The following is a 27993-nucleotide window of genomic DNA, read 5'->3' on the forward strand; positions in this document are numbered from 1 at the left end:
TCAACTATTATATATTTGCTCAATACAAAAACAAATTATCAAGTATAACAATATTTCTGTCGTTCTATTTTCCATGACTATCACTTGAGGACAGGGTCACAGCCACGCTGGAGCCTATTCCAGAGACCATCAGGCAGGGGACACTGTGGATGGGATGTGAATCTAATATTTACATTTTAAAATGGTGGAGAAAAATATACTCAAATGCACATTTCTAGGAAATCTGTAGAATGTCTGAGATCTTCTCCCTGTTCTCTTTAGCAGACTCCTAACAATACAACAATGGCAATAAGTGTTTAAGAGAAAGCTGTGGGCATGTACAGTCTGCCACAATGCTATGAGTTCATGGTATGAGGCAAGAGCCACAGCATGACTGCTGCATTACCTTATTCACTTAGCCGAGTACTTACGGTTACAGAAACTTTCCCAAAGACAGTGTGGAATTTTAGCTGCAATATAACCTATTAGCCTTTGGGGTATGAGTCAAGTTACCATTATAGTATAAGGAGCACTTCTTACACTAAAGAAATATAAGGCTTAAGAACAAAGGTGTGGCAACTCAAAAATGTATATGTTCACATTCAGGAAAAACCATCTCAGTGTGGAGCAGAGACCCTGGAGGAGCATTTAAACTAGCCAATGGTTCCAAGTGAGGACACCTCAAAGGATTAAAAAAAAAACACAGAACAACCCATCCCTTATTTCCTTAGCCATTATGGCATTTCGATATGGACATGATGGCAGAACTGGGTCCCCTAAAGTCAGCAGCTGTCCTTGCTGAAATCTACACATAAAACCTAATGCTCGGGCAGAATCGTCACGTCTGTGGGCCTTTGAGCAAGGCCCTTAACCCCCAGGTCCGTAGGTGCTGTCGCTGGGGGCTGCCCTTCACTACCAAGCTTGTTCTCACCTAAATATGTGTCTGTGTCATGGAGAGCAAGATGTGGGAGGCAAAAAGAGAATATCCCCATAGGGATCAGTAAAGTGTCATTATTATTATTATTATTAGGTAACAATTCCTGATTCTGATTGGCCAGAGGCTTCACAGCTGGATCACAGGCAAAGGAAGGCTGCAAAATCAGCAGTGCTCAGCCTTTGAGGACTGTGATTTGAATAGCCGTCTTATAAGCTATACTCACAAATGGAGATCCATCTTTTTCTGTGTCCACCCCAACCTCAGTCTTGAAATTTCTACACACAAACAGGTGTGCTTTAGTGCTATCCTTTTTAATGGCAGTTCAGCTGATGTTGATGATGACTATTGTTTGATTGTTTGACAGTTTATGCAATAATTAATGTTATTGGTCTGTTTTGAAGCATCTCAAACAAGCCATGGAATAGAAGCTTGCGGAGGCTATTTCAGTGAGCTCACAATCCAGCATAATTAGCTGTTTGCTGGAGCAGCGTAACTCACATAGAGTGATCATGCATGTGATAAAATCGACCTTTGAACTCTGAATGTAGGCCCCAGTCAAAGGCAAGCTTTGCTTTCCAAACAAAATTAAAAATAGGATTCATTGGGGCAAATCATTCACTATACTTTATATTATCTTTCTTAAGAATGTACAAAGTAGAAATTGAATGAGCTTCTGGAATTGTTTGTAAATGTATATTTTAATTATGTATAATCACTTTTTTCCAAATTTTGTGAGTAACTATCAGTGTTACAAATAAATTATTTGGGAAAATTAGTTCTAGAATAAACCTTCCAGTGCTACTTGGACACGTCTTCAGTGATGGACCCAGAGTCAAGGGTGTTTCAGGTCTTTAATCATCAGATACCCTCTCCTGGGCGATCTTGCTGGGGGTGATCAGCCTCCGACTTGTGTCCAAGTGGCGCACTAACCCACGGATACACCGTCTGTGTCAACAACAACCACAAGGCCTTTTTAGCAGCCTCCAAAATGGTCTTTAGGGCCCTTCTGTGAACCACTGTAGTTATTTAATTCTAAAATGAACATAACACTGAAGTTATCACTGGAAGTTATTGGAAAAAATATACTAAAGCACTTACTGGCATTATTGTGAAAATCATGGTGGTAAGAAATACACCTTGTGGTTTTTATATTTGGGGCCAAGCGGATTGGTGGACAACTACTTCTAGATACAACCAGTAGGGAAGAGAGAAAAGTCCATGGAAGACAGACCCCCATAATCTTCAGGATAGATGTCAACACTGCCACCTTCAGGAGATGTGAGCTTTCTGCAGAACTGCTCCTGCTTCCCTCAGAGGATCTCAGAGAACTTTCCCATCCTGGCCCCAAGTATGTGGATAACAACATTTAAACCTTCAACTCAGATATCAAGAGGGAGACTGTTTTTATTATTTCTGCTTGCTTTGCCTCTTAATATTTTGACCCCCTATGTCCATGCTCTAGTATCTACATTAGAACCTCTTGAAGATACAGCTTCCTAGAAGACAGTCATCTAATTATATCTGCTGTCCTTTAAAGGTAAAATAAATATGATGTGGACCCACTTTCTTGGAGCAGGATTAGCAAATTAGATAATCCACATGCAATTTTTCTTTTTCACAAGGCAGAGACAACTCAATACACTCAATTCACTAAAATCACGTACTAAAATAAACATACCAAATGGGGAAATTATGGTTAGGAGGACTGCGACTCCAAAGCTTAGTTACTTACGGCAAACAAAACTAATTAAATATTAAAAACAGTGATACCAGTGGCCAATAATGTAATTATATGCATTTTAAATAAGAAATAATAATAATACATTTTTTAAATTATATCATAAACACAGGGTTGCCAACCATTATGAATTTGCGTTGTATTGAACTTGGGTACTATCAACCATGTTAGAACAGATTCACGGTGTGAATGTTTGGGAATGGCTTAAGACCAGAGGTTCATACATGAGTAGGTTCATACACATAACAACATTTTTAAAATAAGAAAAAATAAAACAGAGGGTCGATTGGTGGAAACATAATTAGGTGTCTGTACTGAGTTGCAGCACCACAATTAACATTTGTGGTTGTATGAGCAGCAACAGCATCTATCCTTCATACAGGATGTGTAGCATTTCTAACAGTCAGCATCTTTCCTTCATAAAGGATGTGTAGCATTTCTAACAGTCAGCATCTTTCCTTCATAAAGGATGTGTAGCATGTCTAACAGTCAGCATCTTTCCTTCATAAAGGATGTGTAGCAGGTCTTAGTCAGCATCTTTCCTTCATAAAGGATGTGTAGCATTTCTATCAGTCAGCATCTTTCCTTCATAATGGTCATGAGTTTTTCCTGTCAGTTGAAACCATTTTGGTTTTTATACAGTAAATAGGGCAGCACCTCTCACTACCTAGTCAGTTGATTAATAATCACAGCCTTTATTGATGTCCTAGTTCTACCGACTATTCTTTTTTCCTTTACTCACAATTTGTTTACACATTAACTGTGGAAATGGTGATTCAGACATTTTGTTCTGGAGACAAGGTACACAATCATTACGATGTGGGATATTTAAAAAGGGGACGTCTTCGTGTATATTTTGATTTACAAACTTCCAAACAGTTGGCTGTGCACACAGGACTTCTATAAAACAGGAGGCTATATGAAAAAGGCATTAAAATAACTGTGTATAAATGCATGTCGCATAAGGATATCATGACCATTTAAACGCGGTGAGGAATTTGTAAACCTTACAAACCTAAAAATATATTATAAATATACAGGAAACCAACGTAATTATTGACCTTGACAACTCACTGGCCTGACATATACTGTTTTCATGACAACTCACTCACTCAAATGATGCCTTGTGGGGACGTGGTTGAAGGTCATGCCAATACTACACGAATTTGTGGTCTGGAAGTAAAGAACATAGTATATGTAGGCTATATTTAAGTCCCAGTGACCTGACCAGGATAAGTGGTTAGAAGATTAATGGACGTAGGCCTATACCTAAGATGTAAATAAATGAGACAGGAATTATTTATGAAGAGAATCAGATCATCATTTTGTAAACTGCAAAATAAAAATATTTTAAAAAGGGCCGTAGGGGCGACTGTTGAAGATGCAATGGTATTAAAGCAGTAAACGGTAACGAGCATTTCAGGAGTGATTCCCTACTCACGAGTGCGCTTGGCGAGCATTAAGACCTGGACCTAGGGGGACTACATTAAATATAGGGCAGTTCAGTGCCCTGAAAAGTCATATCTTACACTCCTTTAACGGTAGTTCATACATATGGAGTAATAAAAGGCACCTGAATATTTTGACTCGTTTGCAGTTTAGTTTAGAGCCCTAAACGAGGGTGTAATTGCATGCAAAGCTTTGCGCGTGGTTTCATTCAAGCTGTCGCTTCACGCGCTCTCACAGTCGCGTGACGGGCCGTCACTTCGACGAAGGTAACCGGAGGTAACGTTTAAAGTGCTGTAAAAGTCCGTAATACGCTGTAGCGATACAGTTATATATTTACACTTTATCGTCTTAGTGTTTTACATTAGTGATTATATGCTTGTACTCAAGTTAAACTTTCGATAAATGCCGACGTGTCGATTCTCCACCCGTGTGCCTGTCTGTCAAACACATATACGATGAAAAACACTAATGTGGCTAACTGTGTCAATACATTCAACCATTACCTTGCCAACACTACAATATGTATTATGTATTTATATAAATAACGTTTTACATATCGAACTATCCTTAAACGGTTACCTTACGGCTTACGTGGTAAGATTTGTCCCAAGGACGGAAAGCTTTCTAACTTAACAGAACCGAAAAGGTACGATTAAATGACTTGTTAGTTGGGTCCAAACAACGTGTAATCGCTTTTATTTGACGTTATACCCCACTTGCCAAGTTTTAAAACTTCCACTAGATGGCGTAGTTGCAACAAAAACACCAAATGATTACCTTCAGAAAGCGTTCCAGACGTGTGCGGCTCCTTTCATTTCGCAAGGATGACACCCTGAAACACGTTTGTTGGAAAGCGCGTTAAACTGTAGCCTCAGGTTTAACAGCATTGCATGTGTTGTATCTTTGTGATTAGTTACTATTTTGATGAGAAGTGTCCCAGAGAGAGAATGGAAAATCATTTGAGCGAGAGACTCATTGCAGGTAAAGCCACAGTCAGATGCTTTGTATGAGACACATCGGAAGGTTTAATATTTCAAAATGTTGTATTCGTTGTCTCATTGTTTCACCCCACATAGGTTGTCTGCCAGTGCCATTGTTTAATCAAAAGAAAAGAAATAGATTACCTCTGACATCAAACCCTGCCAAAAATGAATTAGTTTTTGGTAGTGAATTTCCATATAGTCGGAGCCTTGCTTTACCATCTTTGTCATCAGGTATGATTTTTTTTTAACAGTAACGTCTTGCATATTTTTGCATCAGTTCTATTATTGTTTTGTATTTTTCTTTTTATGCAAAAATAAAATTAACACATAGGTAACAGTGAGTTCAGGACAGTTCCAATACTGAGATATTTGGGTCTTTTAGATTTAGGAAATGCTGGATATTCAGGAGTTCACATACCAGGCTCAACCATACCCGCTGTACAGAAGAGTCATTGGATCAGACAAGAATTTCCAAAGAAGAGACCCCCTGAAATCCCTCCAGTAAGAGGTCTGGCACCAATTCCACATCCAGGTTGGCCTGTAGGTATGGGGTAAGTTCACAGTTTATCTTGGTGAGTTACTGACAAATGTTAAATAAAGTCAAACATACATTTTTTAAACAACTTTTATGGAAAATTATAGCTTCATCTAGATGCAAAAACACTATATGATTTCCTCCTGAAGCTCATATTTAAAGAATTTGGCCACCTTCAATGGTTGCTGTTTCAAACAGGTAGAAGGCTGGAAACTGCATCACATTAATCTCTCCACTGTAATAATTAATAAAATGTATTTTTATTATAGTAGTCACAATAGTCCACTGTGATCAGGTTACATTGTTTTTACTTTGGACCTGACCTGACCTTGGTGCACTAGAATAAAGAGGTAACCATGTTTATTGGAGATAGAATGTAAAATAAAAACCGAGCTATAACAAAACTTTTAAAAACAAAACTCCAAAAACTTCTGGTTAGGTGAATTGGTGTCTCTAAATTGAATTTAGTGATTTTGAGTGTGTGAGAGTGTGTCCCGTGATGGGCTGGCATCTTTGTCCACTATCTTGTGCCCTTAGCATTGTGGAACAGGCTTGACAAGTAATACAGAAGGTGAAAAGATGGTGTGAAATAACTGAATCAGCTGATGTCATATTTCATATTTCAGGTCACAAGGCGGAAAACAGATCTTGGCTCCATGGCAGGACTGCAGTGGACCATCAAGCACTAAACTTACTAGTTTTCCCAACAGTGGATCAATTGAGAGCAGATGGAAGTTTTCACACTCGTGTTTGCAGACAGATCAGCAGTCGAACAAACTCTTAAATCTTCCAGTGAGCCCTTGTTCACAAATCCCAGGAACACACACAGCTACACTTAGCAGTCAGCAACAGAACTCGGAACGGAGGCCGACATCCACCCTTCAGTCCAGCCAAGTTAAAGGGGAACACACAAATATACTCCCCAATAAGATCACTCCCTGGCCTCAGGTACTGTAATGTGGGAATGCTCGTTAATCAATTTGTTGCACAGATATCTAAGAATATTTCGGGTTTGCAGCTCAGACTTGTGCTACCTGTCCATAAACTTGGTTTTCCTGGGGGTGGAGCAGTGTGGTTAAGTCACCAGGCACCTCAAAGGCACCTCCTTTCCTGTAAGAATGAGAGATGTTCAACGTTTCAAATGGACATTTGATCCCCTGTACAATATGTCACAATATTGTGTAGCTTTTAAAAGTACACCCTCTGGCACAGTGGTTACTGCACATACACTGTGAGGCTCTGTGGAAGCCGAGTAAGTGAGGGTGGTGTTTTGAACAGTTCAGCCTGATGCAGAATTGGGAAAGACTGCCGTGGTATGAAAATTGTGAAAGAACATCAAAGAGAACGACTGAAAATATTTAATCATAAATTACATCTAATTGCCAGGTACAAAAGCAAATTACTGTGCTATTTCCTAATTGTGTCACATTCTGAGATTATCACATAAGAATGATAAAAGTTGTATCATAGATACTTACCACAGTTCTAAATATATAATTTCTTCTTGTTATTTTGGAAGTCAGTGTTTGTTTCATTATTCTCTAAAGAAGCCAGCACGGTCTCAGATGAAACCAGCGACGGACAATTCCCTGCGGATTCTGACAGCGGTCATTGAGGGAATGAAACACTGGAGCCAATTCAAAGATCGAGCACCCTTCTTATTCGAGGTCTTTGGTGGGTCTCCTTGTCGTCAGCCTGACTGTATTCACCAATCACTGGTTTCCAGATGTGCATTATATGAGGCAGTGTGCTCATTTTAGTTTTTGTGCCTTTCAATGTGTTACACTTTTTTTCCCAGGCACTCTCGACTCAGCTGTCACAATTGGTAATCATGGTGCAAAAACCTTCCTCCTGAGAGATGGACAGTATGCCGTGCAGTGTGTTTTTTATGAAACCGTAAGTTGTGTAACCATCCTCCTTGAAATAAAATGCCTCCAAGCTAAATAATTCAAGAGTCTAGGCTAAAAATATGTAACAGGATGAGACCAGCAAAATCTTGGTGTTAAGGAGAAAAGGTCAGTTATACACACACACCCAAACCCAAATTGCATAACATTAAACTTTGGCCCATTGTTTTGCCCATGAGTGTGTGTTTTGTGCGTGTGTGGGTTATGTATATCAGTGTTTTTCAAACCAGTCCATGTTTTCAGCTCTCCTCCAATTTGCTGGGAGTTCAGGTGAAGCAATAACGTGGACCGTCTGGGGGGGTCCACAAGGACTGGTTTGAGAAACTCTGATGAATTTTTTACACTATGGGGACTAAATAGAAAATGTGATTTTGATGCTGTGCGGACCATTTTTTTGGTTCCCACAAGGGGAAACTCCGTTTTATAAAATTCAATGATTGTGTTCAAAAATCTAAAAATGTCAAATATTTTGAGTCATATTAGGTTAATTGCAAATTAGCAGCACATGTCAACTTTGAAAATGGTATGGCAGAGCACCATGAAGCAACAAACAGAGTTCCAAAGAAGCAGTGTCCAAATTGTAGGTGCATCACAAAAGCTGCAAAATTTATGTGTCACGGGAAACAGGTTTAAAAACTGTCAAAGCTCACCACAGGAACTGACGCTAAGTGTGATTGTTGCAAAACACCTGAAACGTACAGTATCAGAAATGACCACATCTCTGTAACCCAGTTTCAACAAAATTGTAGGTTGTGATCTTCACAAAGCTTGAATTTGTGGTACAGCTGCTTCTATCCAAGACTAATGCACAAAGGCACAAATATGACCTGGGTAAGGAGCACAAAAACCTGGACCCCTGACCAATGGAAAAGTAAAATGGTCCAATGAGTCATGTTTCACCTTTTTTTTCATACACATGGATTGATTTGTATTTGGAGAAAGTCAAAGGAACCCTTCAACCTGCAACATGGGGGATCTGTAATTATACAGGCATCTCATGGGAGGCATTACGGCTAGTGTTTACTCTTTATGATCATATACCAGCCATGAAAATTAGGACATTTTCCTGATCGCAAGGCATATTTATATTACACTTATGGATTTAAGCAAGAATTTTGTTTAAATACTAAAATGCATATATACTGTAGGAATCTAGTAGCTGCCTGACAAATTCCAGACTGCACCCTCTGTATCTGTCTCTGCTTTGTTCTGCTGACTAGGACCAGGATCTTCCACGACTCATCAGAGGCCAGGTCCACCGCTGCATGGGGAATTATGATAGAGGGAGGGAGCTGCTCACATGCATGTGCGTCAGGCATGCCTCATCCTCAGAGCAGAGGAACGCTCAGGAGGCCGTCAAGGCGTCAGACGCACAGATGAGGAGGCTGCTCAGGTCGTTCAGTGAAGTCTGACTGAAAGGACAAAACGTGGCCTTGCTGGCAGTGAAATACGAGCTAATGTGATTCAGGTTTGATTTCACTAACCACTGTGAACCTACTGGTGGTGCATCGCGAAGGTCTAAATGAACTGTATCGTTAAAAATATTTATTGTACTCAATTTATCTCTGGTGTTTTATCCAAATTTTTTCCTTCATTGGTTTGTGGAAAGAAATGATTTAAGGTTATTTGTGGGTTGTTTTTTGTAGGGTAGCTGTACCTTAAATTCTTTAACTAAATTAGTAAATGATTAAAGTTAGTTTGTGTTTATTGTAAGAATTATTTTATGAATGATATAATACGACCAAAAATATATTCACTTTCATGTGTTATTGTGAAAATAATCACATGCTGATTTCAACACAATGCATTCTGTGTTTATGAAACATTTTATTACAAACAAATCCACAATACAGCTAACACTGAGTCTATTTTAAGGTAAAACACCAAAATTGATGAGGTAATATTTCAAAATATATTTTTGAAAGGATGCTTTATAATCAGAAGTGAGCTTGCACAATTAGTTTATTTACAACCAAAAGTTACGTTCAAACTTGACTTCTAACCTAAAAAACAGTTTCACCAGTGTTATGACTCACTATGTTCAACATATTTTCAAAAATCCTTTGTAACAATCCCAAATGTTATCGATACCAAAGCAATCTCAAAGCACCGCCTCCGCAAATAAAGCGCGTTCTTGTTTTTCAATCTGTGTAATTACATTGTATTTGCAATTTGGAAGGAAAATATCCTTTCATATACGTACATGGATTTAAATTTAACTGTAGAAGGAGATAATGCCCAAAGCCACATTTATACATTAATACATATGTACTGGGGCAGTGTATAGCTTAGTGGGTAAGGTTTCTGCTCCAGTGTCTGGGCGGTTATGCCTTGACCCTGCTGTCTGACTGCCAGGCTTCAATTGTATGTCAATTTGAGCAAAAGTTATTAAAAAAATAAGTAAATGATTGGATAAAGTTGAATTGGCTTTAAGAAAGAAAAAAAAACATTATGATCCATGATTATATATAAACTTGCACAGGATTACTGAAGGCCTTTCTGTGGGACAGGGTAATTTGCCTTGCCATTACCTTTCCTAAAGTTATAATTGTTTTTGCCATGCTTAAGACGTTACAGGGTAACTGAGAACTGCAGGTCAAGTACAATTAGTACTTTTATAGCCGTGCCATGCAAATTTAGAATTAGATATGTATGAATTTAAATGCAATAGTAGTCTCTCACGACCTTTTAATTTGATTATTAAAGTTATTTACTCTATGTGGATAAATGGCAAATGTAGTAGGACATAATTCAACAGGTACGACTCCCCGCTGGCTTTAAACCGTGAAAAACAAATCCTGGCTCACAATTTTCATAACATTCATCTCTGCTGAAACAAGCTCTTTCCTTATTGATCAATAAGTATTTACAAAAGTGTGGCACACAAAAAAGGACTACATAAATGTGTCATTTTCAGAACAGTACAGTTTTAGCAGAAATGGGCACTAACCTGATTTCAGTACTGAAATAATTTTAGTTACATAATGAAGGCACAAGCTGGTTACGTTAGAGCCAGTTTTCAGACAAGTGACTGATTCATGTTAACTAACCCCAACCAATTTTGCATTTTATTCAATGTATTTTTTTTTATTCAATCCTAACCTGATGTATTCCAGTCCTGAATTATCATGAGGGTTAAAGTTTTTTGTTGTAAAATAAGAAGATTGTTGTTTTGGATTTACAAAACATTCACATAAATCATTTGGAATAGGACCAAGAGATGGCATCCCATTTAATGCCCATGTCATACATCAGTATTTAATGCTTTTACACAGTTATGCAGTCATTCTATATTACATTTTTGTTAACATGACATTAATTTTTACAAACAAATATTTCTAGACAAAACTGAGGCCAGCCAAAACACAAACACGTTTCATCCTCAATGATGTGTAAGTCTGCAGTCATTTTTTTTTCAAATAAATCACTGACATTGCCTCAACCACAAGACATTTTAAACGTACATAGAATTAGAAGAAAATTGATTTCCCGGTATTGCCTGTCTGCGTAACACCTTCAATCACTTCCTCTCCAAATCCAGCTGTTTACAATGCTAACCCTCACATGTAACATCAAACTAGATCACTCTACCACAGACACAGGTAAACATGCCCTCAGTATGATCAGACTCCATATGCCAGTGTAAATAGCGGGGGTAACTTGCTTCTTTTGTTTTCAAATGCAAAACCTCAGTTGTCCACAGAAGTATTGGCACTGATTGGAAAACTATTATTGAACTGCATCCAGCTTTTTTAATTATAAATTGTCCCTGAAGAACTCCTTGTCCTTAGATCAGCTTTCATCTTTTTCCTTCCATCTTTCTTGCAAAAATTCCCCGACAGTAGAAGTCATTTTGGAATGTTATGTTCACCTTTTCTTCTGTCTTACTGGCATGTCTGCTGTTGCTGTGGTTATATGCGTCTTCTTGTATGCACATAATCATCAGTGTTCTGTACAGGGTGTCACTTTATGTCAGGCAAAAGTTTTCAGCTCTACTGACATTTGTCTAAACAAAAACAATTAAAACAAGAACAGGAAATCACCACTGATGGTGGAATGCTTTGTGTAAAACACATGTAACCAGTCTTATTCTGAAAAGTAAATAATGCTAAAGTAGTTTATTGTATGAGGGAAGACAGACATGTACTTTGGGTATGTTACAAGCTTGTGTCTTATTCAAAACAGTCCCCCCCAGGGGAAGGTGTACAGCACTTTGCTTTGGGAGTTGTAAAAAGGTGCGCATGTGTGTACTGGGGTAATTATAAAATGGTGGGCACTGGGGTGGGAGACGCGTGCTCCTTGGGTGCATATTTTGCGAAGAATGGCAGGAAGAGCGTGAGCATGACGCCCACGATAGCCAGCATGTAACCCCAACCAATCTGACACTCTCCTGCATAGTAGATCTCTGAATCCCCACAGGATGATTTCACAAGGGCGGAGTTAAGTCCGAAAGGGTACACCAGAAGTCCAGAAGCCATGATGAAAACTGCAAGGGAGACAGGCAAACAGACAGTTCAGTAATTATTACAGTATGGAAAGAAAGCATGTTTCACCTGACGTGTCCATGTGGTGGCAGTAGAACCTCTGCATAGTATGAAAGAAAGAGTACCAATTAAAATCTTGGTTTAATCAAGTTTTGGAATAAATATGGTTCACTAAGAAATTTCCAGTCCAGAGATGAGCCAAACAACACTAGCGATCATTAAAAAGGTTTTTACAAATTATTTGAATAGCTGTTTTTAAATGTCAGATTTTTCATGGTCAGGCACACAAACAAACCAATCCCAGTTCTGGCTTCAGTCAATTGAGTTTTACTGCAATGGACCATTCAGCTGAAAATTCAGTTGAAATCTGCAGCCTCAAACATATGGGAACTGAAGTGAGGTTAATGCTGTCGGTAAACAATGGACCGATAATTAAGCCTGTAGCATCAACAAAAGGCATGATTGACTTAAATGACTATTTGCTAAGACAAAGAAATGTCAAACAAACTAACAGAACAACTGGATGAACTAAAATGCAGATAAAAACGTCTTTGCTTCAGCTAGTTAATTTGTTGACACAAACTGAGTGACTTGACAGCACTGCTTGGAGTGTATGGGCAAGGACAGCATTGTGGGAGACAGCTAATATGTTCTAATGTCACCTAATTACAAACAGATTTCTGGGGTAATGAACACACACACCCACACACACACACCCACACACACACAGCCCTAATCGTATCCTTAAGTAACCAAACAAAATATAAGACTTTTGGCATTTGTAATTTTTTTGATTGCACAGATTTTTTATAAAATTCAGGTTTATATTGTGCCTGAAAAATGTCCTCACAAGCTTAAAAGTAACAGGATTTACTACAATGTGGTAACTACAAATCCACACACACACACAGTCACACACACAGACACACACACATCCCATCTAACATCCAACCAACATCAGCGAAAGTCTTTATAAGAAATAGTGTCTAGTTATCAGCAGGAGTCCAGCTTTCCCACCTAATGGCCTCGGTTCAACTATCATTCGCTTTGCAGAAGTTTCACAGATACACGATCAGACCTCCTCCAGTGATTTCCATCCTTTGGCACTTGTTTCTGCCGAAAACCTAAAAGGCGGTTAAGAGAATTGGAGGAGGTCAGGGCCACACATAGCAGTGGAATACATGGTACCGTGTGTATTGAAAATGTCACAAGAGAACAAGATGTGGCTGACAAAGGGCGTTTGATTGTGGCACAATTGCTCGTCTGCATCAGATAAGTGTGAACCGTGATATAATCTCCAAGACTGCATAACTTGGCTAATGGGAGCCAGCTATCGGGGACAGATCCATGGCCTCTCTTACGCTCGCACAAGGGATGAGGGAACGAAGGATTCCACATGGACTTGCTTGATACTGCATGTGATAGGAGCTCCTGAACCCTCTGCTTATGGGGGCATCCTTAGTCACCGCCCTGTGTTGTCGTAGGATGTGACACAAAGATTTACACGTCCATCGAGCCAGTTATTTACTAAAGCCTGTGCTAATGTTATTCTACTGCCAAGCACCATGAAGTTTTGATATATTGCTGCCGCTGAATATACTTACTGTATGTGTTTTTTGGGTTGTGGGTATATTCCACAGAATATACGGAGCTGACCAAGCTTTGGCACTACAGAACACATCATCTGTCCAATTAAAAGACGAAGGCCAGAGCTACGACTAGGTACAATTGTCACATTTCCTGTAAAGCATGGCGGGAGATTGATGCATATTTCTGATGTCAAGAACCTGCCAGATGATGAAATCCAGGGCCTGTTCCTCCATGATATTTCACAAGTGAGAAGCTGGACAATTGTGAGATACGAAAAGTAAATCTCGGATGGACCAGAGAACTGTGAATGAGAGATATTGGATGACAACACAGGGAGAGACACTAAGTGACTGCTGATAGTTTGCTGATTGATTTGTACTTTTAAAATCTCAATCTCATGCTTTGACATAATAATTTCAGAGAAACACAAGGATACTGAATTACAAATGCACATTGTTCTCTTGGCAAGACTATGACAGCGCCATTGATGGTAATCATGCCACATATGAATGTCATGCGTGTCAGAATGTAGCACAGATCTAGCAAAGTAGTGTGGATGTAAGTCCTCCTGATTACGGTCTCACCCCCATGTTCACATGTTATGTTACTTTGAGCAGTTACTCTTTACATCACACTGTTGCACTGGTAGTATTGTGGCCCATGACTCTAGTGAGAAATAATGAGATGAAATGCTTTCAACATCCAGGAAAAATCTTAGAACACTGCATTCTGCCTTCTGAGATGATTAATACCATTGGTTTGTCAACAATGCAATATGCAGCATAATCAAAATAACAAAAATCGTCCCTGAACTTGGATGGCTTACATTCTTTTTATTATTGATCGACCGTGGCTGTTGCACCAATGTTTCGGCACTAGACCATCATCAGAGGACCCGGTATTTGTTATTATGAATTACCTTCAAGCAATGTGATAAAGTTTTAAATACTTCACCCATGTGATTGGCCAGTGAGAAGCAAAAAACAAACATGAGGGAAAAGTCAGGGGGGGCACTTTGCATGGTAAGCCATGGTTGTGTAGCCTGGTTTCCTTCTGAAACCAGCCCTGCAAGTAGCCAGAGGTCTCCTTCAAGATGGGGGGGGGGGTGGCACCCCTGAAATAGCATCCTCAGTGCTCCGCCTGACGGGCCGTCATTAGGAAGGAGACCCATGCAGAGCTCCATCACTGTGTCCAAGATACAGTCTCATACGTAATGGGCAGAGTTAGTGGTGTACAACTGCAGTAAAAATGCAATTAAGGGGTGTTAGAAGTGCTATGCCTAGAAAAATCCGTCAGTCCTGTCTCATCAATTAAGACGTCGAAAGACGTCCGATAGCCCTACAATATATAGGGCATATAAACCCATAATGCTCTCCAGAACGTTTGGAACACTACGACAAACAATGATTACAACCAAAAGGATTGCTAGAAATCATAGGATGTAATTTAATCAGCAACGCCACTTAAATCATCTATGCAAGTAACTAGTTCCTTGAGCCACTTAAGGTAGCTGTAAATTCAATTCGGCTTAGCGACTAACTAAAACAGCATTTGGCAGCATGTGTTATATATGTATGAACAGGTAGTAACCAATTCTGTTCATAACATTTATGAACATATTTTCTAGCCATAGCCAAGGGGTGGAGGGGGTTAGGTTCGGGGGCCTCAGGATTGTGTCTTTGCTTTTTGCAAATGATGTGGTCCTGTTGCCATTGGGCTGTGACCTGCAGCATGCACTGGAGCAGTTTGCAGTTGAGTGTGAGGCAGCTGGGATGAGGATCAGCATTTCCAAATCTGAGGCCATGGCTCTCGACTGAAAAAGGGTAGATTGCCCTCTCCTGGTGGTGGATGAGTTGCTGCCTCAAGTGGAGGAGTTTAAGCTTCTCTGGGTCTTGTTCACGAGTGAGGGAAGAACACTGTACCGTTCTGTTGTGGTGAAGAGAGAGCTGAGGCAAAGCTTTTAATTTACTGGTTGACCTACGTTCCCACCCTCACCTATGGTCATGAGCTATGGGTAGTGACCAAAAGAATGAGATTGCGGATACAAGTGGCAGAAATGACTTTCTTCTGTAGGGTGTCTGGGCTCAGCCTTGGGTGAGGAACTCAGACATTCGGGAGGGGCTCAGAGTAGAGCCGCTGCTCCTCCGCATCGAAAGGAGCCAGCTGAGGTAGTTCAGGCATCTGTCTTGGGTGCCTCCTGGGTGGCTACCTGAGGAGGTGTTTTGGGCAGGAAGAGGCCCCAGGGAAGACCTAATACACACTGGAGAGATTATATCTCTTGGTTGGCCTAGGAACGCCTTGGTATCCCCCCAGTGGAGCTGGAGGAGGTGGCAGGTGGTCTGGGCCTCCCTGCTTAGACTGCTGCCCCTGCAACCCGGCTCCTTATAAGTGGCAGATAATGGATGGATCAATGGATGTACAGGCTTTAATTTCAAGGGCTGTCGTTTTAGACTGATCATCCTTTTCTATAATGTGTATACCTCCAGTGACATGAAAACACTGTAATTATTCTAGAATTATTAGAATTATTCTGTCTTGGTTTTTTTTTTATTTCAGAAATGGACCCAATATGCCACTTAACATGCATGGTGGATCAAAAATATAACTGACCAAAACATTACCCTTGAGGCGTATCAGAAATGATTCATATTCAGACAATGGCCTTTTTCTCTTATAAGGCTTAATTGAATATCAAACTAGGACGTGTGACGGAAGCTTGTGTTGTCTTTGGCTGGCATTCCAGTAAAGGGCCATCTGGCCGAGGCTGGGGACCTGCCATCCAGACATCGTCTGTGGGGAGGAAGCGCTGGAGATGTAAAGGCGAGGGGCTGGTTTGAACAGCTGCCAGAAGAACGTTCTAGTTCCTGCGGTTGGATTTTGATTTTGCAACCAGCAGTCAAACTGTTTTTTAATGGTTAACTAAATCAGACATGGAGTTACTGGAACGGTACCTCCCAACAGTTGAGGTAGAAGATCAATAAGACCTTAAAGTAAATAACTATTAAAAACAGAAAGACATAAATAAGTCCAGTCCTAGTCATTAGTCTTCTAGGACCTACATCAGGCAGGAATTCTAAAATCGGCAAACCTGAGGAACCCGCATATGTGACACTTCCCTCGAATTATGGGTCAGGCCTCATTTCACCCTTGACAGGATGTTACAACACACAGCTTAAATTAAAGGTCCGTTGTCAGACCAAAGTTTCCCAGAGTACAAGTGCATTCTTTGGGGAGAGTGGAGCTGGTGCGCTAGAGACTGCATACCATTACCTGATGTCTCTTGGTAAACGTGGGTGTCCGATCGCATATGAAATGGAGCCCTGAGGCAAGTGGGAAGCCCAAGGCAGGTAACTCTTTGAGACAAACTTCACCTTCTGACATTCGGTTCAGACTGAGGTAGGTATCCTCCCAGGGAGATCAGGTTTACTGTAGAATTTTTAGTATTCTTATATGGATGTATGGAAATTTCAGTGGAGGCCAGGGTGACCGTGCACCATTGGATGTCAAGAGAATGTTAAATTTTACTGTGTGTAGAATGTTAGTACAATATTCACTTTATGTCTGTGCCTTTACGACATTATGGCATGATTAGTGAAAATGGATCTTTAATACCTTTAGATTAGACGTATACAGTCATTACCACCACTCGCCTCGCCAAAAATCCTCAATGATACAGTCCCATGAAGGTTAACTGAGTTTCTGTTGTCTGTCTCGTAGTCTTGGTAACACAGGAGGGGGCGTGGCTGTCTTGGGAGGAAGAGTCAGGTGACCCCATTTGTTTGTGCTGATTCTCTTCACCTGTCCCTCATTCATGCCTAAAGGGATAATGTGAACTTAATTATCTTAGTTCCCAGGTCCTGTAAATCTTATCTGAACCTGACCCTCTTACCAAATCTTGCTTCAGATCCTATTGTTCCCAGACAGACATTCCAGATTTTATTTCTTTGCAATTCTTGCCAAAAATGCGTCTTTCTGTTTCCATTTCCCCTGCCGTGGTGACCACATCCCGGTCATGTTCCTATAAGCCCTGAAAAAGGAATATCCAAGCCCACAATTACGCCCTTGCTCCGGCCCTGTTCCTGTGCCAGGTGGTCTGTTTATACATACTCTCTTTATCGTCTCAGTTTTGGCAGCAAGGGGAGATTTTTGATGGCATCCATAGGGCAGCCAATATTATAAACACACTTTCCGTTGGATTTCTTTGCATGCTCAGCGTCCTTCATCCGTACCTTATTTCCTGATTTATTCCTTTGCTCAGTAAGTTAGGTTACGAGAGATTATGAGGGATGCTTGATTTTTATTTTGACCACATATTAAAGCAGAAACCATGTTCAGGCTAAGCAACTGAAAGCCATGAGTCATCCTCCGACACAGAGATCAATTCTAGGGTTTCTCCTGTGACTTCCGTAATCATAAACACTACAGCGGCAGAACATGTGACAGCAAGGAGGTGAATTGCTCGTTAGCAGCGTGCGCCCTCCCTCCGCTGCACACTCGAAGAAACACGACATCTCTCGTTACTGAAGCCCCGCTCATCCGGGGCCCTTAATCTTTCATCTCAGAACAAACAGGGTGATAAAGCATGCACTCTGCATGATGATGAGCATGGAATGAAAACAGACATGCCAAGGTGGGGGAAGGATGCCAGCAATTTCCCCCTGGGGGGGTCTCACAGGAGACAGTAAGGTGATGGGTGATGAGGCTACTGCACATCATGGGTGTTGCTGATGATGAATATGTGAATATGGGTATTTCAACTACAAAGCCCACACTTTTTTTTATTTATTTTAATTTGCCGTATCTCAATGCTCCATCGCTCAGCTGCCTTTACATGGATCCAAATCACTGCTCACTTAGTTGCCCGAGATGCAAGTAACAGTGTCGCCTTTTTCAGGAAATTACCCAGGTTCCCAAGCCTGGCTTTGATCTGTGGTGAGGTGTCATTTTAAATTACCCATGACCATCACGCACCGACTGCGGCATGTGTGCGGCTCTGTCTGTCACCTCACGTGATCTCACAGGACGGCGTTCCCAGAGACTTAAACTGAAAACTGGAGTGTCATGTAAACACAGATTAGAAGCAGAGCAGGGGCCTTGGTCTAGCTGAAAAGGTGTCATGTCCTCTGCTCTGTCCCTCCGCTGCAATTCCAGACCCATAGTGGTCAAGCGACTCCAAAGTGAGGATTTTGCACAGTGGGATGGCCTCCACCCTTGGGTCCATGGGCAGCTACAAGACAGCATGTGCGAGCATGACACACATACCCCTCAGAGGTAGAGAGAGATCCATGGAAGTGCTTGGGGAGGGGGGGGGGCTTCTTACCTTTTTAGTGCTGTTTCTGACAAAATTGCACCTGCCCGGAAGAAAATACCGGACGTACATGACAAATGGAATCGTGTCCAGCACCAAACCCGCAATACACAGCAGCTTTATTAGAAAAGGGAGAGGGTCCAATTATGCCGTTTCTGAGACGCCGGAATGTCAGCTGACGTGCGAGCCGTAACTGAAGCAGAGAGGAGAAGATGAAGCGCGATCCCTCTTCTGCGCCGAGCTGGATGACTAAGACACAAAGGTGTGCCTGCGTGCAAACACCTTGCAGCTCATGCCCAGGCTGACAAAGGCCTGGACAGACCTGGAGCTTTTTGTCACTGATCTGGCCTCACTGCCTCTCACCGTCTCACGGCTGCTTTTCCCCAGTACTGAAGCTTGAAAACATGCCTGCAGGGTGGCGCTGGGTAGCTAATTCACAGTGAAAAATGCAGTCTTCAGATAGACCTATGGAAAGCGGAAGGTTGTGCGCATGGAGATGCATGGTTTTACCTCTTGATTTGAGACCACTAGTGCAGCTTTTTCAAGAACAAGAACAAGTTTAAGAAACGGCACTTTCAAGCATAAACTTTAAAAAGAATTGTGGGTCCTGGTGGTCATGTGATCATGCAGACAAAGTGATATCCAAAAGAATGAGTCATCTGTGTGGGACATTACCCTACTTGAGGCTCTATAAATGAAGCAGTGTGGGTTTGATACATACAACAGTGAAACCTAGTTTCAACCTCCAGGCTTCTGCAGTCCATGTTGAGGAATTGGGGCCATTTCCAAGCACATCATGTGATTATACGGGTCCATTCATTAAAACACAAAAGACTTCAACCTTGGGTTGACACTCAATTGCTGTGCAAAACACTCAGGATAACTGGGTTAGGGCCCACTAAATTTGTGCATGATTGAATTAGAGCCTGATGCTACGGCTCCCATGTTTATCTAAGATCGCTCTCAAGTTATTTGACTGATGTGATTTTTTTCTTAGCTGTTCTCCCTGCTGTATGACAAATGACAGGACATCTTGCCTCCCGACCCGTCTCTCACACAAGGTCTCCCAGCCCTCAATCCAGCTGATCTGAGCACCCCTGACGCAGCATGAGAACTCCGTACTGCACTTGAATAACTGTTTTTACCACCATATGGTCAAACTCCAATCATCTGAAAACCATCAGCCGCTCTCATTCCATGGCTGACAGTAGTGATTTGCTAATATTAACATTGCTTGTTAGGATTTTATGGCTGGCTTTGTGTCTCAGGTTAGTGGTAATCTTTTGGGATGTGGATAACTGTTTAATGGCCGAGACACCTTTTTCTTATGCTTCCAGAACGTTGATCATGGCCATAATGAAAATAAACCACCACACATTTATGAGATAGCCTATTTAATTAATCTGGAAACAGCAATGACAATATTCACAGGAAGAGAAAAAAATTATGGTGAGTATTCAGTTCAGGTTCATGATACATGTTTTTTCTCCCCATTTTTTTTATTGAGTTTTAGAACCAGCAACATGGTATCCACAAAAATATATAGAAGAGATTAAGGCATACTTCGGCTGCTGTTCAAATTAACCAACACATAGCCCCTCCCCCCACCCCAGATTCAACATCAACAGGCAAATGAGCAACCAAACAGTATTAATTAGTGAAGTAGTGTGTGTGTGTGTGTGTGTGTGTGTGTGTATGTATATAAAACAAATTAAAATAATACAATAAATTCAATTGCAATGGTCCTCCCCTCTAGTGTTTAAATAACATCAGCCTCCTCTAATGTAATAACCTGGTCTTTAATGAGCCCCAGGATGGGGCCCCAAGTCTCATAAAAGTTTTTAAGGATCTCATCAGCAAAAATCGCAACTTCTCAATGTAGAGCTTCTTGTAACCATCCACCATATGTTGAAGGGTTGGTGTGTTTCCATTTTAAAAGGATAAGGCGTCTAGCCAGTAAGGTGGTAAAGGATATTACAGATACTGAGGTAGGGGTGATGTCGGATAGTGGAATGCCAAACAGGGCCGCTAGGGGACTGAGAGGTAAAACTATATTGAGGGCCTGCTCAGTGGTTTTAAATATGTTTGTCCAGAACTCAGACAGTCGAGGGCAAAGCCAAAACATATGAAGATGGTCTGCTAAGGGTCTCCCACACCTACTGCAGCCAGCACATCTGTCAGGGAATATTTTGACCAGCCTGGCGTTGGTAAAGTGATACATTTTTTTAAAATTTCAATTCAACACAAACGTTGTCCTGTTATAAAATTCACAGAATGTCCCCTTTATGGGATAACATGTGACACAAAGTGACCTTTGGAGCTGACATAATCGCTCCTGGTGTCTGAGAAAAGCAGGGAAATTAAATCAAAAACTGATCCCTGTTTCTCTTTCTATCACCCACAAGTTTAGATGTTAGATCAAGGACAATGGGAGGAAAAACATTCTGGATGAATAAAAATCATTTCAATCTCTTAGACACTGTTAGTCCAGCCTGATTAATCGTAAGAGCGTTTTTGGATAAAGGTGGCACCATAAACTCAGGATTTGTTTCCTGTTTTTTGTTTGAATAGCCTTTTATAGTTGGCTGTGGTCCAGATGGAATTCATCCATGTGACTTGTAAGCTCCAGGACTTGATAAGAAATGCTTTTTAAATGACATCACTTCACGACACATTCTAATCCGCCAAAGTGCTTATGTAGCAGTAAGTGAAAATCACTGGAAAATGCCTCCTCTTTGATATGAAAGGAAAAAAATGGTCTCGCTTCACATGATTGCTGCAGTTGTGAATCTTCTCCTGCCAAAGTTCCAGTAAGAGAAAATAAATCAACATCTACCAGAATACACTCAATTTGTTTGTTTTGACCACACAGCATGTCACTGATAAAACACAAAATACAGAAAAGTATTAATTTCAGACACTGCTTCCTGGTCATTTATCAAAAATGACTCTGAACATAAATGAATATAAATTCACCTTTTTCATTTCCACTTGCAGCAGGAGCACTTGTTTTTTGACTCGGTCACTGGTATTTACCATTTCATTTCAGTGTCTGAAACCTTGTAACCACCGAGTGACCGTTTCTCTTTCATTATCCAAGTAAAATCAACCATCTGTTCAGACATCCCTGCAAAATGGTTCTTTATCAGAAAAGCAGCTTAGCTTTCTTGCCTTGAGATCTTAAATCAAATTGTAATCTGGAGTATTTCAGACTATGGCTTGAATAGTCCAACTGATATAAGATAACAACTGTATACATCGAAACCCTAGGTAGGTTGAAGGAGGGTGCAGTAACATGTCTTATAGATTGTCTCTAAAAGCCTTGCCAATGGCCTCTCAGCTCAAACAGCGCCACATTGCCAACATCTCTCCAGCTTTAACACCCCATGGGCCAACCAAGTTACTAATGCCATGATGCACAGGAACATGAGTGAATTAGCGTTGGAGCTAAGGAAGGCTGCTAGTTTTTAGAAGCCAAAAAGCCTATGCCATCCAGTTGTCAGACATCTAAATCTGAAGAAAATGTTGACATATCTATAATAGCAGATTATATATTCTTGGCTCTAAACAAAGATGTTACGTCCTAATAATGAGGTTGAGCTTTGAGGCATTACAGCCCTCCAATGTTTCATTAACTGCCAATAATACAACTCTGCCCTGAAGCTACTTGACTTTAATGGATGGTGAAGGAATCCCTCTGATTAAATTGACTGCACTGGCAACAGGGCATATACAAGTCCAAGTGCTGATTTCACTGCTGTTGGACGGAGAAGGAAGAGCAAAGTTATTTTTCTATGCTAATGCTGGTTGTGTTGTCATGGTTCTGCCGAGGAAGTAAGAGGCAGTCAGTAGACAGACTGTGGACGGAGAAGGTAAAAGATGAGATATTTTATCTGCCTATATTAGAACAGAGAGGGAAATACTTTGCACAGTCGGAATTAGGGCTGTTACATCATAATTGGTTGGATTTCTCATTAGTAGACACCTTTGAGATAATAATAGCCTGCACTTACAGCAGCAGCAAGTGGTTGAAGGTAATCTTTAGTAGGCATAAAGCGATGCTGCAATGCACTTGAGAAAATGGCAAAATACTACTCTAGTCATACAAAGCAATGTATCATGTCCCATTAATTAGCATTTTACAACCAAACAACTTAAAACAACAATTTTGACCAAATAAAATTGTGGAATAATATTAAAAGTAAAAAGGATAATCTACCCTTAGAAAAATATGGTAGTTAATAATTAAAGTGGTTAATAGCTAATAGTGACACTCGCGGGTGAGTCACTCCCAGAAAAGTTAAAGGCACCGTCAATGTCAAGAAGAGCCAATTAAGTGAAGCATTCTCAGCCTGGAAAGAACGTGTAGCTCATCCGTGCTTTTAACGGCAATGGCAGTGAATAACATGCTGTCTGGCCTCGTTCAGTCAGAATGAAAGAGGAGCCACAGATTCTAAGCAGAAAAAAAAGAAAAAAGAATACTGTCAAGAAGCTTGATTAAAGGTAATATGTCGTGCAGGATACGAGTGACTGAAAAGCCTCTTGCTCAAAGCACGTGATGGAACACCAAGCTTTGAGGCTTCTGGAGGAACCGCAGGCTTGATCATTGCTCAGCCCAAACCTCCAAAGACTGGCTGCATTCGTGCTACGCGCATGCAGTATGGCACAAAGACAAAGGATGCGTTGCAAAGGTAACTATTGTTTGAGAGAGAAGCATCAGTTTAAATGGAAAGTTCGGAACTTTAATAGGAGAAAATTCTACAGAACTACAACAGAAAATGATCACGGTTTCACTCGAATATCCACTGTTACATTAGAGCTTCCAAGAAACACTGTTATGGGCTGATATTTGTGCCACTAGAAACTGAATATGAATTTTGTATATTTGAATCTGCAGTTATCCGCATTACAAAACTGAATCTGAATTTAATAGTTTGAATCTGAATTCCAGTAACTCGAAATAGCATTTATTAGGGATGTAACGGTATTGTAAATACCGTCGTACCGCAATAGCAAATTTTTTCGATACTACCGTGGTCGCATGACTCGATAAAACGATAGGTCTTCTGAGAAAAGTTTGCTCAGGCGAATGGAGTGAACGGGAGGTAGCGGGAACTACAATTCCCATCAGCCCAGGCGTGGTCATCATCTTTTGCGGTCTGTTGTCGCTACAGATCCAGTAATGCGGAAATGGCGGGTGCTGCTAGTAACCACAGTGAGGTTACAGCCAAGGCTGGACACCCTGCAGGAGTGTCCAATACTGTTTTACACTAATTATTTATACATTTTCTTATCGTGTAACAATATCTCGTCACTTAAGCATCATCATTTCTTCAACCATTCACCATCGTTGTTTTCTCCCTTGATCAACACCCCTAGATGATGCATGTCAATCATGTCTTTTACTATTTGGTCCCTCGGCTGAAAATAATGGCGGCATGACCATGTCTAGCTGTGTTTTTTTAAACACCCAGCCGTGAAATTTTGCGAATCCCTTCCTTCAGTAGCAAACCTTGCATCGGTCTTTGTCAGTCACGTTTCTGCACTGTCTAACACGCCCCCATTCGCCATTTTGAGTGTATCGCGGATGTAAACACATTTGCTTAATATTTCATATTCAGTGTTTTTTTCTCCACAAAAATGTAATGTTTTGTGTAATCAGTTATAGGCAATTTTCATTACCAAAACACGCTAGTAATGCAGGTGTTTAAGAAAGGAAAAGAGTCACGAACACCACAAAAATGTCATTGCATGGACATAACTTTATTGGTCATATTTACATTCTCTATGCATTATGAAGTTCTAAATAATATTACATACTCACATAAAATTAATATTGATTTCCGCCTCATATCGGCGAGATGAATATTTAAAAAGATATTTAGCATGAACACAGCTAGAAAGCCACATGAGATGAACAGGCGAGCCATAACTTAAACTAAACCTGAAGTAAAATTCATATCCCTACTATCCCTAGCTAGTTTTGCGTTAGTCTACCATATTAACATAAACTAGAAGTGCCAGAAATCGTTAATTAAACCACATATACTACCATATACTAACCAGACGTATGGTTAATGTTTATGTTATCGCTCGTATATATAAAGCTTATTCTCATATGTATCATAAGGTAATGACAAACCTGCGAATCCAGCATTTGTTTTTCTGACACCCCGGCACTCGTCTCCTCTTTACCCCGACCTGCAGAACTGTCGTAAACGTGGAAATGAGTTGCGTTGTGAATCTGCGGTCGATTACTTTTTCTCAAGGACCCGGATGTGTGTCACGCTAGATTGAAATTGAATTTGCGAACTGAATTTTTCGAGGTAGGATAAATGCTATTTCGACTTACTGGAATTCAAATTCAAACTATTAAATTCAGATTCAGTTTTGTAATGTGGATAATTGCAGATTCAAATATACAAAATTCATATTCAGTTTCTAGTGGCACAAATATCAGCCCATACACTGTCCTCTCTTCTGAAAGGGAAAAGCATACGTTGGATAAACGACAATGATGTTTCAAGAGTCATTTAAAACTGCATCAGTCTTAACGGGTTTTCTTCACTCTCAAAATTAATTGCAATCTTTTGTCCCAAAGAGAAGATGTTGCACTTCCATTCGGGCCAGTTCCAAAGTGAACGCTTCCTTCAAATTTCATCAGCACTTAGAAAAACATTAACTGCCATCGTGGTTTAAGAGTAAGATTCAGACAACCTGGAAATCCGTCATGAGGCGGTTTTCTAGGTTCCTTAAAGGGGTCTAATCATGTTCTGAGTTGCGGCTTTGATGATGATGGACGTCTTCACTTGCTGCCAGGTTAGTAACTCAAATTGTCAGATGACATCTTAATGCTGAGAGAGTAAGCGGCATCCGAAAGGTAAAAAAAAGAATGATGGAAACAAGAGCAGAGGGACAACATGAGAGGCATAAAGGAAAGTTTGAACTTGCAGCCTATTCTATCTCCACAAAAATTACACTTATCAGAATTAGTTTCTTCTGTTGAGTTCCTTTGTGGGAGCCACAGTTCCTGATGAACGAATATTCATAGCAGCATTATCCTGGGCCTGCACACACGATCTGAGAGGCTGAGGTCCTTTTAAGACACAGACATGTTTCCACTGCAGTCTTTTTTTTTTTAATTACCCATGGGGGTGGAGGGTGTTTGAGGGATGGCATGTGCTCCCACCAGCAGTGTTTGCCACCATTCATATCACTCTTTCGCATGTGGCCCCAGAGGTTTGGGAGCCCCCTGTTGGTCACAAACAGTAACTACACTAAATATTAAATAAATATGTTTCTTATTTAGGAGATGCAAGCTCTGCTAACCAGTTAGCTGGTGATGATCTCCTGACTCTACTTTTTAGCTATTTATTTAGTTTTTGAAGCATCGAAGGTGGAGCCCCAGGAACAATAAACCTATCCGTGTGCTCCCAACACCAGTAGACCTCTGGAATTTCTCTGCACTCTAATGTGGAGACTGGAGCACCACCTCAGCTATCCAATGCTCAAGCCGAGACTCCATAACTCAGTCTCAAACAAAAGCTCAGCCCAGAGTATGGAAATGGAGGCTGTAATCAATACAGCAGTCAGCATTATGACTGGAGACGCTCTTTCATTCGGAACGTTTCAATGCGTCACCGGAGATCACGCCAGCACAATCCTTCCTCTTAGGGCCGTCTTCCACGACACATTTATCTCCGATCCGTATCCAATCCATCACCTTAATTACTTTCATTTCCATAACACAATCCTCTCTTTAATGTCTCAAATTTATTACATGTCAGACAAATTGGATGTCCTTGACTTTTTTGCGAATACATCCACAGTTCGAACAAGGTGGTTCAGGGGAACATATCAGTATTAAATATCAATTATTGCTGTGTTTTTCTGACATACGCGCGACTAGGTCTGCAGGGGTCTGATGCTGTAGTCTTCTGACTAACCATACCATTAACAGCACTCGGGAATGGGGCACAGAGCTTTTCCCTGGAGAACAGGGCATTGTTTAACAACAAAACCAGTTACAGCTCTACACATTTAACTGCACTATTGTATTAACTCCCGGGGAAATTCCATACTCTCTAGTGGACACAAATGGCTACCCACAAGGACAATAAGTACCTTCTTAAACTAGCAGAAGAGACCATTTGATGGCTCTGTGAAATGATGACCGGGATGGATGATTGACCGTATTGAGTCTTTACAAGGGGACAATAGAGGAAGGCATCTATGGATCAGGGGAGGAGTGAGGGCATGGTTAGAGGGTGTGATGTCTCATTAATCAGCATGGGGGTGGAGTTGGGGGGGGGGCTCTTTCCTGGTGTTGATAGAGCAGGGTAATGAATTCCTCCTGGAGGCAGGGGGCCCCGCTGAGCTCCTGTAATGAAGCCGGGACCCAACAGACCCACCATCAGCATGACTCCTGACCTGCTGGCATTAAAATGAAATGAAAGCTATTACCTCCAGCCTTCACCTCACAGGGGGGGGGGGGTGTGGCAGAATCTGCCTATCCATAAATAACACCTCAGCCATACAGGACAGCAAGGTGTGGGGAATCGAAAGTGGTAAAAGCATTTCAGATCCTATTGTCCTGCACAGAGTAAGTGTAAGTGGGAGAAGAAGAAATGGTAAGTTAGGGTCCATGGGGGGAGGGGCACTGCAGGCTGGACATTTTCATAAGGAGAAAACAGCAATGTCACCCCAAGAGCAGGTTCACGGGAGCTTTGCACAGCCGATAAACCAATGACGAATGGCACTTGTACCTCGTGATGATCTGCAATAAAACTGCCCACGGGTACTCTACAGCAGATACTAAGTGGTTCTCCGTCAGCAAAGGTGATGGTGGCCACTTTGGCTCAAGTTCCCACCGACACAACATCTACGACATGCCTTACTGCACATTTTTGGTGTGAGGTGGACCTGGCAGACGATGCCCTCCTTCACTAGCTCTCTTCCACTACCAAGCTTATCTGCCTCGATACTTGTGACAGTTCAAAAAGGAGGTCCACCCTTCGTTCCCTCATTTCAATGGAATCTCCAAATGTTGCCCTATTGAGCTCTGTGTCCTTAATTACTGATTT

At 41.0% G+C, this 27993-nt stretch overlaps 2 protein-coding genes across 5 annotated transcripts in view; one reads left to right on the forward strand and one right to left on the reverse strand.

Annotated features, from left to right (window-relative positions):
* Positions 1-4156: 4156 nt before the first annotated feature.
* On the forward strand, positions 4157-9673 carry spata22 (spermatogenesis associated 22). 3 transcript variants are annotated; one of them, XM_023832926.2, is made up of 8 exons: positions 4157-4369; positions 5017-5084; positions 5180-5317; positions 5469-5637; positions 6248-6569; positions 7169-7295; positions 7420-7517; positions 8749-9673. In XM_023832926.2, exons 2-8 carry the CDS (start codon positions 5051-5053, stop codon positions 8938-8940), a joined length of 1080 nt encoding a protein of 359 aa, XP_023688694.2. In that variant the 5' UTR covers positions 4157-4369; positions 5017-5050; the 3' UTR covers positions 8941-9673. The 3 variants fall into 3 exon arrangements, with proteins under 3 accessions (XP_023688694.2, XP_023688693.2, XP_023688695.2); XM_023832925.2 differs by having other exon boundaries at positions 4158-4379; XM_023832927.2 differs by lacking the exon at positions 4157-4369 and adding an exon at positions 4407-4749.
* Positions 9674-10726: 1053 nt separating this feature from the next.
* The window catches only part of LOC111854693 (LHFPL tetraspan subfamily member 7 protein), a 74237-nt gene continuing 56970 nt past the window's right edge, over positions 10727-27993 (reverse strand). For both annotated transcript variants that reach the window (XM_023832928.2, XM_072713736.1), the window contains exon 3: positions 10727-12014. In XM_023832928.2, the coding sequence (XP_023688696.1) occupies positions 11788-12014 (227 nt within the window). In that variant the 3' untranslated portion in view covers positions 10727-11787. The remainder of the gene's footprint in view (positions 12015-27993) is intronic.

The sequence above is a fragment of the Paramormyrops kingsleyae genome, chromosome 6, assembly GCF_048594095.1.
Source record: "Paramormyrops kingsleyae isolate MSU_618 chromosome 6, PKINGS_0.4, whole genome shotgun sequence".
In the NCBI taxonomy this organism is placed as follows: Eukaryota; Metazoa; Chordata; class Actinopteri; order Osteoglossiformes; family Mormyridae; genus Paramormyrops; species Paramormyrops kingsleyae.